The sequence below is a fragment of the Myotis myotis genome, unplaced genomic scaffold (genome assembly GCF_014108235.1).
Source record: "Myotis myotis isolate mMyoMyo1 unplaced genomic scaffold, mMyoMyo1.p scaffold_m19_p_16, whole genome shotgun sequence".
Lineage (NCBI taxonomy): Eukaryota > Metazoa > Chordata > Mammalia > Chiroptera > Vespertilionidae > Myotis > Myotis myotis.
Window position 1 is genome coordinate 19,435,758 of NW_023416320.1, and position 14,189 is coordinate 19,449,946.

Consider the following 14,189-nt stretch of genomic DNA (forward strand, 5'->3'; position numbering starts at 1 on the left):
GAACCTTTAAAATTAAAAAAAAAACAAAAACACCTTGAATCACCTTACCCCAAGGTTACATATTATGTGGAGCAATACATTTTTCTTATTGCTTTTGCCATTTTGCATTGTCCTTCTGTTACTTGTAGGTGAAAAAAATTAATAACAAGTACTTTTCTATTAAATTCAACCATGTCAGTCAAAAGGCTATACCTTTAGCAATATGGATGTCCTGTCATCTCTGAAAAGATTAATTTCAAATACACAATGAGAAGAAGACATTTTTAAATATCCTTACTTGGATGCCAGCTCCCTCTGGCACTGTGATCTTCCATACACAATTCAGATTGTTGTCATAAGGCTCGGGGTAACCAGGAGACAAAATTGTCCCTTTGCGCTTAGTTAAAATTCCTCCACAAGGCACTAAAAAGTAAAGCAGTCCAAGTGAAGAAGTTAATTCTGATGCAGAAGATTGAAATAAGACTAAAGGTCAGAGCTATTATCTTGGACAGATGCTAGACTTGCCAGTATAATCAAACCATGCTGTTTTTTTTAAAATTCATAAGAACAATATACAATAAATCTTCCTATATCACAAAAACTTGTAGAATTAATAGGACACATTAATGGATAAACTTACAATTCCATATCTAAAATCATATAATTAACTCAATAGTAAGCATGCCATTTATAATACATTACTAAAAAGTACATTGACACATTCACATTAAAAGATTTTCATATCTAGATACAAATTTTTTGAAGAATTATTTTATATTTGTTACCTTTCTCTTCATGCATCCTATGAGAGTAATAGCGTGCTTTGAGGAGTGATGATGATAAGGATTATGTTACCATCATAACATTTATAAAGAGCTTACTATTTGCCAGGCACTCTTACAGGCACTTTATATATTTCACCTCATTAAAACCTCCCAACAATCCAAGGAGATAGGAGCACATATACTCCCCATTTTACAGCTGAGGACACTGAGTCATGAAGAGATTAAATAACTTGTCCAACACCACACAGTTTATAAGAGAAAGAGCTGGGATTTGAATCCTGGTAGTTTGACTCCAAATTCCATGTTCGTCAGTGAAAGGAAGATACTCGGTATGGCAGTGCCAGTCCGGTTGTTGCCAGAACAACCACTATATAAAAGAAGTATATGGACCTGCTCTAAAGTGTTTTTTTTTTTTTTTAAAAAGAGTTTCTATCAAAGGTATTAATTTTAAAGCAAAATTTTCATACAACTAGTAGTATCAGCTTGGTTCGGGGCATGTCCTAATTTATAATTTTAAATATAGTGTGATGTTGGGAATGTTCCTTAAACTCTCTGAAACTCAGATTCCTTGTCTGTGAAATGGCAGTATAATTGTTTCCTAAAGGCTTTTGTGAAAATATAGCATGATAGTTTACATAAATAAGCTAGTATATTACTTAGAAGACAGAAAGAAGTCAATAAATCATATTTCCTTTTGCAACTGCTATTATTTTTTAATGTTTTTATTGATTTTTAGCAAGAGAGGAAGGGAGAGGGATGGGGGAGAGAAAGAGAGAAAGAAAGAGAGAGAGAGAGAGAGAGAGAGAGAGAGAGAGAGAGAGAGAGAGAGAGAGATTGGCTGCTACATGCCCCCTATCTGGGGTCAAGTCCACAACCCTGGCATGTGCCCTGACTGGGAATCCAATCCTTGACCTTTTGATGCAGGGACAACCCTAAACCAACTAAGCAGGGTCCAACTATCATTATTTTAGTTACCAATGACATTGTTATCCTAGGGGCATTTGTCCTAGTGTGGATCTAATGGTGAGATATCAAAATATATCTTTTGTAATATTTTTTACAAAGTTCATAGTACAGTACAGTGCCACTTCCAAAGTCAAAAGCAAAAACCTAGGGTAATTACTCAAGAGAGTGCTGGCAAATGTTTGTTTTTTTTTTAATAGTATTGGTGTTGATTTTAAATGAGATAATGCTTAATAGTGTGTTTCATACAAATGTTAATACTTGCTATTATTATATTTTACAACTTTTTCATGGATGGGTGGATGGATGAATCAATGAATCAATGAATGCGGGTTCAGATCCTGTATATATTTCTTCATCTATTCCTTTCACACCATAAGCAAAAATGATATAGACAGGTATTGTCATGGAGACAATGCAAATAAAGTAATTCTTTCAGAGTCTCTAAAGAACTTTGAAAAAAACAGACCCAGATAAGGGTAATGGAATAAGCAGCAGGTTAAAGACTCTGCCTAAGGCTAGTAAGTGGCAGGCTCAGGGACTTTTCAAAAGAGACCTCCACTACAAATACTTATGCCTAATGCCATATATTGCAAGAGCTATTAGTGGCTGCAGGGGGTTATTTGAATCACAGAGACTCAGAGAGCTTGAGGTTTTATGAGACTAAAAAATTTAAGAAATCTGAAGCATACAAGGTCAAATTTGGAAGACAGCCCTCAACATAGTTTTCAATTTTAAATTTGTTCCAAGTCCAATGTTCTTATCAAAATATTACTGTACTGTATTGCAATTTACTGGAGAATGGTTTGATAGAACAGATTTGTATGAGATTATTAAATTTTATTTACATACTGGTATTTAAATGTGTGTATCCCCTAACTTAGTACCTGACCATTTTAACTATAAGCACAGCTTGCATAACATACCTAATGGGGCTGCTTTCCAGTCAACAATTTAATTCCAGTGTGTCAGTTTAAGCAATATTACAGAAGACTTTATTGTGTTTTAATATGGTGGGGGAAAAAAGGAGTGTTGATAGCAGCAATATGAACTGTGAAACTAAAACAATACAATTGAGATGGAAATCATTAAACATATACAAAACTATTTTCTTTTCATTTCAATTGGATGCTCATTTGGCTTAAGCTGTTAACTGGAGCATTCATTGAACACTAAAGGCTGAGAAAATACAATAATTATGCATAAATAAATTGTCAAATAGTATATCTAAACTATAGGGTATAGATAGAGAATTTTTCCTCTCTCAGAATAAAATTACACATACAATGTATAAATCTACTGTTTATGTTTAATCTGTGTACTAGAGGCCCAGTGCATGAATTTGTGCATGGATGGGGTCCAGCTGGCCCACCCTAGTCAGGGCCAATTGGGCCAGGCTGGCCAGGGGGAGAGGTCGTGGGTGGTTGGCGGGCCTCCTGGGAGGAGGGGATGTAGGCGGTTGGCCGGCTGCCCCCACCCCCTGGTTGAACTCCTGGTGGAACTCCTGGTGGAGGAGACAATTTGCATATTAGCCTTTTATTATAAAGGCTAGGGATTCTCAGAGGAGCATGAATCTTAAGGTGGTTTGTAAAGGTCTAACCAAGCAAAGTGAGCAAGGACATCACCAAGTGGTCAAAGGCTGAAATTAAAAGGCCTGGGCCCTGGGGGGGACAAGAAGAGGGGGGCATCTGTAATAATTTAAACAATAAATATAAATTGAAAACATACAAAACAAATGAAAAATAACGCATGGACCCTAGACTCAAGAAGTTGGCCAGTTGTTCTGAGGAGACAGAGAGAAGCTGGGCAGATAGGAGCGGGACCACAGGAAGGGAAAACAGAACCAGGAACCCAGCAGGTGGAATTACCAAGGCACCCCAACTGGGCGGGGAAGGAGGGCTGCATGCAAAGAGGCATAAACTTTTTAACAGGACCAATCAGGAGCTAGCAAGGCTGTCTCCACCCCCAAACTGAAAGTGCTTCTTCTTGCTGCTCTCTTGTCCCCAGCACACAATGGGTTCCTCACCTTCCTGGGGCGGGAGCACATGGTTTATGGCCGTGTGGACCTCCACATGTGGGCTAATAGGTTTTAATTCCCATGGATACTCTCAATAAACTTTGGCTCCACTGACTGTTTTTTGTCCTTGACTTCATTCTTTGGTTTCACAAGACAATGAACTCAGACTCAACATCCCATATTTTGATTCTAGTTTGACCTCAACGAAAATTCAGGAAATAACAGTTCTTTGTTAAAATTCAATCATTACACTAATGTGTAGTGAACACTTATTATGTGCCAGACAGATCCTCTCTCAGTTGAGTAGAAAAACAATATAGTGGCAAGGGAAAGGTCAAGAGTATTAAACAAAATTTAAAAACTATATAATATAGTGAGTTGTTGCTGTAAAAGAAAAGCAGGGTAAGGACGAAGGGAACAAACAGAGGATGGACAGCAGAATATTATTTTAGCTAGGATATCCAAAAAAAAAAATAAAATAACGAAGTGATTCAGTAAAACCAAAAAAATCTCAAGGATGCATGTACCAAGGAAAAGAAATACAAAGTTCAAATGCCTTAAGAAAGTCCATATTTCATCCATTAACAGATATTGAAAATGAACACAAATTATAGCTAATACTTTAATATCAATCTATGATAACTCTGTACTCAACTCATATTTGAATCTTTGAGACATAAGCTTTTTCTTTTTTGAATATTTTAAGACAACAAATTTCGGTCAGAATATTTGAATCTAAAAATATTTACAGTTAAAAAATAGAAATGCAAAGTATATCTTCACTTATGTAAAGATGAGCAGTTGGACCAAATGGTAAAACCTAAACTGAGCCATCATCTAACTGTCATTTGGAATTATCGCCTTTCTATTTCTTGTCTCACACAGGTTCCGTGTGTCCTTCTGTTAGTGTTCAGTTTTCTATAGGGTGAAACATTTTTTAAGTGGTATAAGGTAATATGTTCTTTTCATGTGATCTTGGCAGGAAATAGAAATTATCTGATACAATTTCTATCCCTAGGTATGCACTTTCAAACCAATGAAAAATGAAAGGTGGTCTGTTCTATGTTTCCATAAATGCAGTGGCAAATTTCTAAAAAAGCCCAGGGACCTACAAAGTGATGGTTTTTTGACAGAGAGATTGTAATGGTTCCTCATTTTTTTATCTGTTAACCTTAAAGTAGAAACTGTGTCTGAAACCAGGACAGTACATTAGCATTTACTCCTAAATTTGAATATCAGCCATAGATTTGCATAATCTTTCCTGGCTGGTAGAAGCACCTTGCTGAGATGAATCCATTATTAAATGCTGTAAAAAAAGTTATTCAATAATGTAAAAAAAAATTCCTTTTATTTACATGGAATTTTATTTCTGATGGCAAAAACACTGGGATTAGCAAATGGATATGCTTGACATACAAAAAGGCTTTATCATAAGCATATAGGAGTTTTACTCTAAACAAAAATAGTTTATATTTTTAAAATTTAGAATTTTTATTCTCTACCTTCACCTTCCAAAATATTATTTTATTTCATTTTTTTCCTCTTCCTAAAATATTCTTTCATTTTCTTTTTCCCCCCTTTTCTTTCATATCAGCTCATTTCTCCCCTCTATCTTCTTCTTCTTCTTTCTACTCCTATCTCATCATCATATCTTTGTGCATAAAAGAAATTTCCTTGGATAATGCAATGTTTAAATTTTGCAGGGTTAGAAAAACAGAGTGAAAACCATTAGTTAAATATATATTTTCAAGGCCAATTAGAATTGTAGTGATTGTTATTGTAATTTTAACTTTATTTTTAACCCTTGCAAACAATAAAAACAAACCAAATATGATTATATGCATATTTTTAAAATCTCTCCTTTTTAACTATTTGTTCTTGAATGCAACAACTGATGGAAAGAAATTTCTGTCTCTCTAAATAGCTTATTGTAATAAATAATCATTATAATTCTAAAAAAATTGTCATGGTATTTCCTCTAAAATATTTATAGTTAAAAATAAAAATGCAAAGTATATTTTTACTTATGTAAAATTTTCTTAAACATTTTAAGTGTAAAGGAAAATATTATATTCACGAAATGCTAAATTAGTAGAATTGGAAAGAATGACACAGATACCATGCTTCAGCCCTTTCCAAGATGCAAAATCTTCTATGAAACATAAATTTTAAATATAATAACTTTAAAGGGTTATTAAATCAACCTATCAACAAATAAAAATCAATAATATCAAATACTTTATCAACACAGCATATAAATTCTATATTTCAGATCTCATAGCTTCAGAATCTCCTGATTCTATGGTGGAGGATTTGGCAACAACAAAAACAACTTAATTTTAGAATGCATACTAGGTTCCAAGAACTCCGCCAAGGCTTTAAATCATCTAATAGCCACAATAAACCTAAGGAAAGTCCTTTTTTTTTTTTTTATCCATATAGGAATCGAGAATCAGGTTATGTAAATTTTCCAGGATTATGTAGTAACTCACTGCTCTTCAGTGTCATAATAAAAGCCTAGACTATTACCCAAGACTTAATTAACCCTATTCTGAGAACTTACTATACTTCCCAGCTGTTAGGATTTTATTCAATTTTACATGATTCTTTACAACTTTACCCCATTAATTAGGACATTAGCATAAGTATACAAACAGATCTGTTAAAGAGTAACTCACAGCTATTTCAGTACCTATCCACATATGTAGGTGCTTTAATAAGCTTCTGTGATCTTTAAAAGACATGCAAATTCTTTACATATTGGCATAGAATTCTTTAAATAAACTTTTAAAAATAAAAAAATAATATTTATTTCAGTAATCCCTTATTAGGAGCATTCAAATTCTATTATTGGAAATATGATGTACATTTTATCCATATAAATCAATAAGTGAGGAAACTTTCCAGCTAATTCAAAACAATTTTTCATTGATTGTAGCATATCCCACTTGCATCAAATATCCACTATAACTTGAAAATTTAGGTACATTATAACCAATAAATAATTAAAAATCAATGTACAACTATAAGATCTGAAATAGAAATACTAAAAGATGCAAGATAACTAATTTTGATATAAAGTATGTACAATGATAAAGCATAGACATTTACTACTTACCAATACAGGTGGGTAAGGAATCATTCCACTGGGCCAAAGAATTGGGCACTGTATCACACCTAATTGCAATGGATCCATGGAGAATATATCCTGGATTGCATTCAAAAAGAACCAATGAACCAACAGCAAATTCATTGCCAATCCTTCTTCCAAATCTTGGTTCAGGCACAGAACTGCACTGTGTAGAACTTGTTCTAGGAACAGCTGCATACAAAAAATTATTGATTTTAACTTCATATTAAATACATACTTAAAAATGCAGCTTTTTAAGAAGATTTCAAAGAAATCTCCACTTTTTATCAAAACTTCAATTAAAAATTTGAATACATTTCTAAAAGTTTTAAAATTAATACAGAATATAATACAACTTAAACTGAATATTGTCATCAAGATCTTTTAGTTAAAAATATTTTGCTTCATTCCTTTAAACATCAACTAAAGTATTTTTCTATTTTTTGTTTTACCAAACTCTTATTAATATAGCAAAGTAGTATGAGTTATATATTTCAATTTTTGGGGTGATCACGGAATGATATATATATTTTTATTTTTAAACTGGTATACCGAGGTCCAAAAATACATGGCAGATTACATGAGGTAATGTCAAATTTTTTTTCAGTAGTTGTTTCTTAAAAGCATAGATTTGAAAAAGAAAACATAACACTTCATTAATTTCAGAGCATGTTTACAAACTTAGTGTTCAAACATGTTTGTTATTGATGAATACTATAACTACATTCAGACTAAGCAGAAGTCAGACAGATTAACAACAATAGAAGTTTATCTTTTAGTAATCGTACAACATCAGATGTGAAATTGCTCATAGAATTATTATGTCCTTTAATTGTGAGGGTGTTTTTGTTTTGTTTTATTTTTTTTTGGTTTAGTAAAATAGAATGATAACAGGATGTTTTTTCTTTTTAAAACACATACAGATGGGATTACAGAGTTTGACAACAGCCCAAAAAATGATATGATGAAATCCAAATAGATTGATTCCTTTTATGTGATTAAAGTAAAAGTAATTCAACTTTTAATAGTGCCTTTAAAATTCATAATACCCCACAGCGTTTACACAAGGAATACTATTAAAAATAAGACAGTGCAATATAACCAATATTATAAATGGACTAAGAGGGCTTAATAAAAATATCAAATCACAAATGATTATAGTTTTTAAGAAAGTTCAAGATACATTTCAGAATACTACATGATCACATATAACTTAAAATATTTCAAATAATAACTCAATTTAGGTTAATGATAATATAGAAAATTGTCCATAAAAGGTGAGAAAAATTGTGTAAACCGATGTTTAATTGCACAAAAATATTTAGTAGCCATGAAGAACATTTGAATTCTCCTGGGAATGAGAAACTAAAATTTTTGAATGAAGTGATGAGTTCCTTGGCATATCTAAGGACATCAGCACAGAATTTTGTACAATTCAATTTAGAGATCTAGACTATGAGCAAAATAGGTTATGCAGAAACTAAAGAATTATCAGAAAAAAATAAGTGTTTTGAAAACAATATGTTGGAAGAAAGGAAAATCATACTATTAACTTGAGAATGATAATGAAAGCAAAAGGTATTTTTTGACATTGGGCAAGGTAATCGTGCTATAGTGATGGGGAATGAACAGAGAAAAACTGTTAAAAGAAAAACAACTTTTATCTCTCCTATATGATTATGAGGATCTGATCATTCAATAACTCTGAACACAGCATGGAAACCGAAATCATTCCTTAGTGTGTTTCTAGGCTACCGGGTCACTTACCTTGATAAACAAAGTGAAATCCCTTAGCTGTTATTGGTCCAACTGAAGTAAATCGAATTGTGATCTGATTACCTGAACTCAGTGGAAGTGATTCTCCTACTCAACAAAACAAACACTAAGATATCATAAATAATTTCATTCAGTAAACCTAACAAATTATATTTACACTGTCATTTGAAAATGTGAGTCTATGTTCTATCAAATTACGTCAATATATCCTACCACTGACAATATATTTTCAATGGGTTCAGCTTTAATTTTAACTTTTTACTGGCAGGCTTTCATTACATTTTGAAACATATCGCCTCATTCTTTAAAGAATCCTTAAATATGTTATATCACAATAAACACCAGAAACTAATAAACTAAATATTATATTTACTTGATTACAATCCCAGCAAATGGTTGTATTTGTCTCAAGCATTTGATTTATTATTAATTGTGTTTCTATTTTTTAAAAGAAATAACGAGTAATTCTAGTTTCAGTTTACTTTATCTCTAATATGGATGACATAAATCTCAACCTTCACTACAATATCAATCAAAGTCAGTCTTTAATCAATAACTGATGCATGGCAGTGCTATTAAAGGATACCTGAATGGGATCCTGAGAGGGAAGATAACAGAGAAGATTGCTGAGTTGGCCCATCATACACCTCAACAACATCGTGGAGTGATGTCTGGAAAAATACAAACTGGCCAAACACCACTGATCAACAGGAACCAGGAGAAGCAAACAAATCACCAACCATCCAAAAACAAAAAACAAACAAAAAAAATAGAAAGAGGAGGAGAGAGAGAACAAAGTATTACAATATAATAGTCATCTTTTTTCTACCTTTAACAAAAGGATAGGTGCCAATTGATTGATATGCCTGACACATTTATTTCAGGTCATAAAAGTAATGACCATGGCCTAAAAACAATAAGATTTTAGAAAGGTTATTTTAAAAAAAATAAATGGAATGTGTATAACATTTAATTTAGATCAGAAACCATAAGGTTGGTGATTAATGCTTTATAAAAACTAATTTTTAAAAATTTTCCCATTGGTATTTTGATTTTTATCACTTTGTGACTCTCTTCTCTTTTTCTAATTTTTTTTCTCCTCTTTTATGTGAGATAGACAAAGTTTTAATTTGGGGAAACTTTTTGGCATATCGCTTTTAAAATACTATCCCATCAAGTTTCACGGAAAAATATCAGTAAGATACTTTTTAGGTATAGTGTTTAATCCACATTTATTGTTAAACTTCTGCCAAAGAAAATAAATTCTATTTATTATGCCTTAGTAATTGAGATATTATACAATTTTCAAAAGTGGTTGCATTTTCATGGTAAGTACAGATCTGAAGTACTTAACAAGGAGCTTTATAAGTGTCTTTTTTTAAACTTAATTTCATACTTTTTCTTAAATTCTATACTAATTTTAAGTACAGAAACTATAACTTCAAATATCCTGTTCCAGAAGAGAAATCAGCTTGTATTTTGTGTTTTTTAAAAAGAAATGGATAATAAAATTTATTTGTAAGACATTGCTTAGGTAGAAATATTGTGGGGTTGAAAAGAGCATGATTTTTTAAAAGTTTGATAATATAAAAGCAAGGTAACTTTTAATAAATTCAAGATCACATTACTGTAATTAAACTATATGGTGATATATATATATATATATATATATATATATATATATATATATATATATATATATTCTTCATATTTTACACCTTAAATCAAGGTTATGATCATCCTGTAGTGTTCTATGAAAACAGGCTACTTCATTGGAAGCATGCTGAGTTTTGCATATGAACAGAACACACACACAAATACTGTATACAAAGCTACCCTCATTTTATTTTATTTTTGGGCCTGCTAAAATAAGCTGGTAATCTCAGTCCAGTTCTTTGTGGGGTAAAAGAAGATGAATAGTTTCTGAACACTGAAGTGCTAAATTTCATAAATAATCCTTCTTAAGCCATTTCCTAGAAGTCATGAAAGCAAATTTATACTTCTACCTAATCATATATATGTAGTCAATTATGTTAATAGTTTGCAAGTCATATAAAACACTGTCAGTTCAGACCTTTTTAAAATATCCATATTTTGGTCTACCAAATCCAAGTTCTTTCAAAAATACTCCAAAAGTTATTAACACAGATTTTGTGTGTTTTTTTTTCCATTTGTTTAGATTGGTGTTTGGATGATCTGCTTTCAAATGTGTCTTTAAAAGTTTCTATTATAATTGCAGACATTGCCACTGTCTTTCTATATGCAGGGACTACCACAGGGACTTCGCTAAATCCAGTACACTGTGTAACAAAGCTCTTGACAAATAACATTCTTTCTTTACATCTTTTTGGAAGTCATTAGAAAAAAAAGTTAAGGCTCAACATCCTTTACTCTTTATACCTAAATATCTCAAAGTTCCATTAGGAAGCATGTCCAATTTCCAAGCAAACTGCTACATTAACAAACAACATCTAAAACAACCAAACTACACAATGATCCAAGAGCTTTTTCTAAGGATAAACAAACAAACAAAAAAAAACCAAGCACAAAATATCCTTCTTTTTACTTGTTTGTAGGCTCTTGTTCTCAATTGTTATTTCTCTACCAATACACCAAAGTTTAGTACCACCTGTAAATTGAGTATGCAGGCCCAGCATGTCAAACTCATGGCCCACAGGCCGCATGCCTTGTTTATTTGGCCTGTGCTAGCCTTTGAGTTTGACATGCTTGTTGTAGACTATAATATTTAACAATATAGCCATTAACACCATTTATTTGTATTACTAGAGGCTCAATGCATGAAATTCATGCAAGGGTAGGCTTTCCTTGCCCCGGTTGCCAGTTCCAGCTTCCCTCTGGCTATCAGCAATTGGGACCTGGGCTTCCCTCCGGCTGCTGGAACCCGGGACATGCAGACTTCCCTCTGGCTGCCAGAACCCGGGCTTCCCTCTGGCTGTGGGGACCCAGGACCTGGGCTTCCCCTGGCTGCCTGCAGCCGCGTCCCCCCCCCCACCCCCAAAAAACACACACACCTGCACCTGCCTTGGCCTGGCGCTGCCCGTGTCCACAGTCACCCCTCCCTCCCCCCTATTGATCACCCCACCAGCTGGTAGCCTGGGCCTCCCTCTGTGGGGCTATCGTTGGTTGATGGCAGGGCCCCCCGACCAATCGCCTTGGCTGGCCTGGTGCCAGTGCATGTCATAGTGTGGTCGTCCAGACAGTCATTCTGCTGTTTGGCTGTTTGGTTGATTTGCATATTACACACACATAGATAGATAGATAGATAGATAGATAGATAGATAGATAGATAGAAAGATAGATAGATAGATAGATGATAGAAAGAAAGATAGATAGATGATGATGATAGATAGATAGATAGATAGATAGATAGATAGATAGATAGATAGAAAGATAGAAAGATAGATAGATAGATAGATAGATAGATAGATAGATAGATAGATAGATAGATGATAGAAAGAAAGATAGATGATAGATAGATAGATAGATAGATAGATAGATAGAAAGATAGATAGATAGATAGATAGATAGAAAGATAGATATATAGATTAGATAGATAGATAGATAGATAGATAGATAGATAGATAGATAGATAGAAAGATGATAGATAGATAGATAGATAGATAGATAGATAGATAGATAGATAGATAGATAGATGTTAAATAAAGAAAACTGTAGTGCATGCTCTGTTGCGTAACTCATGCCTGTCATGTAGTGTAGTAATTCTAAAGTGAGGTTAGGAGAATAAAGAACTGTAGGGGGTTCGGGAGGACTGTGTGGGAACCTGTCTCATTAAGCGATCAGTAAGCTGCTTTTCTTCAACTGTGAACTAACTCTGCATTCACATGGCGAGAGGATATTCTATTCTATTCTATTTTTATTTTTTCATATAACTACTCCTTTTATCTATTAAAGCATAGGTGGTATACAATGTCATATTAATTATATTATTTTAGGGCATCTAATATAGTGACTCGATATTGTTATTTTTATACCTTACAGTGTGATCACCTGAGTAAGTCTAGTAATCATCTGTCACTGTGCAAACATATCACCCCGTATTATTGACTGTAGTCCCCTTCACATTTTTCACCCCTCTTCCCAGCCCTCTGCCCTTGGCCAATGGAAATTTTTAATTAAAAATAGCTTGTATTAGAATAAAAATGTTATTTTTGAGAGGATACTGAATCATTATATCAAAGATGACACTATTTACATTTTAATGTTTTTTTTTGTAGTATGAAGAATCAAGAACACTTGCACAAGTGTTTTTTTACACATTATCAGGCTAACAATTGTCTTACTGAACACAATTCTGAACCAAATCCCCCCTTCTCAGCCAGAAATTTTAAGAATTAAATGGTAACATTAGTGTTTGCTTTGCCATTCTGTCTGTAAATATTTTAATTTACTTAGTGTTCTTATGTCTAGACTAGAGGCCTGGTGCATGAAATTCATGCACTCAGGGGTGGGGGGGTGGGGGAGGTCCTTCAGCCCAGCCTGAGCCCTCTCACAGTCCAAGAGCCCTCAGGGGATGTCTGACTGATGGCTTAGGCCCGCTCCCCACAGGAAACCATCAGTCAGACATCCTTAGCGATGCCACAGAGTTGGGAGAGGCTCCCGCCACCACCACTGCGCTTGCCAGCCATGAGTCCGGCTACTGGCTGAGCGGTGCTCCTCCTGTGGGAGTGCACTGACCACCAGGGGGTAGCTCCTGAGTTGAGCATTTGCCCCTGGTGGTCAGTGTGTGTCATAGCGACCGGCCGTTCTGTCATCAGGCTGAAACTGGCTCTCTGACATCCCCTGAGAGGTTCCAGATTGTGAGAGGGCACAGGCCAGGCCTAGGGACCCCACTAGTGCACAATCGGGGCTGGGGAGGAACATGGGAGGTTGGCCAGCCGGGGAGGAACCTTGGGACGACTTCAGGGCATGTCTGGCTCGTCTTGCTCAGTCCCAATCGGCTGGACCCCAGCAGCAAAGCTAACCTACCAGTCGGAGCCTCTGCCCCCAGTGGTCAGTGCACGTCATAGTGAGCAGTTGAGCGGCCTTAGCATATCATTAGCATATTATACTTTGGTTGAATGGCAAACTGGACAACCAGAAACTCAACATATTAGGCTTTTATTATATAGGACAGCAGTAGGCCTTCTGCTCGTAAAATATTCTGAATATTTTACTGCACCCTTTGTATGTTTGAGACTGATGTAGGAAAACATTGTGAAAGACTTTAAGGTAGACCAAAAGACAACTGGTTATTAATTTTTATAAGCAAGATATTGTCCAACATACCTTCTGAGTATTCTGTGTTTATGGGGGCTCTGATATATGTAGTGGATTATTATCTAATGGACAGACTTGTTTTGTATCTATTTGTAAATTCATTTCATCTCTCTATCTATCTATCTATCTATCTATCTATCTATCTATCTATTATCATTCAAATAAATTTGAATTCTCTTTAGAACCACTATAGCATCTTACTGGTTCCCTCATTAATTCATGACTTAAATTTATATATATA

General features: G+C 34.2%; 1 protein-coding gene across 3 annotated transcripts in view; it reads right to left on the minus strand.

Annotated features, from left to right (window-relative positions):
* The window catches only part of CSMD3 (CUB and Sushi multiple domains 3), an 872,847-nt gene that overhangs the window by 144,185 nt on the left and 714,473 nt on the right, over nt 1–14,189 (minus strand). For 2 of the 3 annotated variants that reach the window (XM_036338166.1, XM_036338165.1), the window contains 4 exons: nt 9,237–9,350; nt 8,642–8,737; nt 6,863–7,066; nt 278–402 (listed from right to left, as the gene is read on the minus strand). In XM_036338166.1, the coding sequence (XP_036194059.1) occupies nt 278–402; nt 6,863–7,066; nt 8,642–8,737; nt 9,237–9,350 (539 nt within the window). The remainder of the gene's footprint in view (nt 1–277; nt 403–6,862; nt 7,067–8,641; nt 8,738–9,236; nt 9,351–14,189) is intronic. The other variant, XM_036338167.1, reaches the window with a different exon arrangement.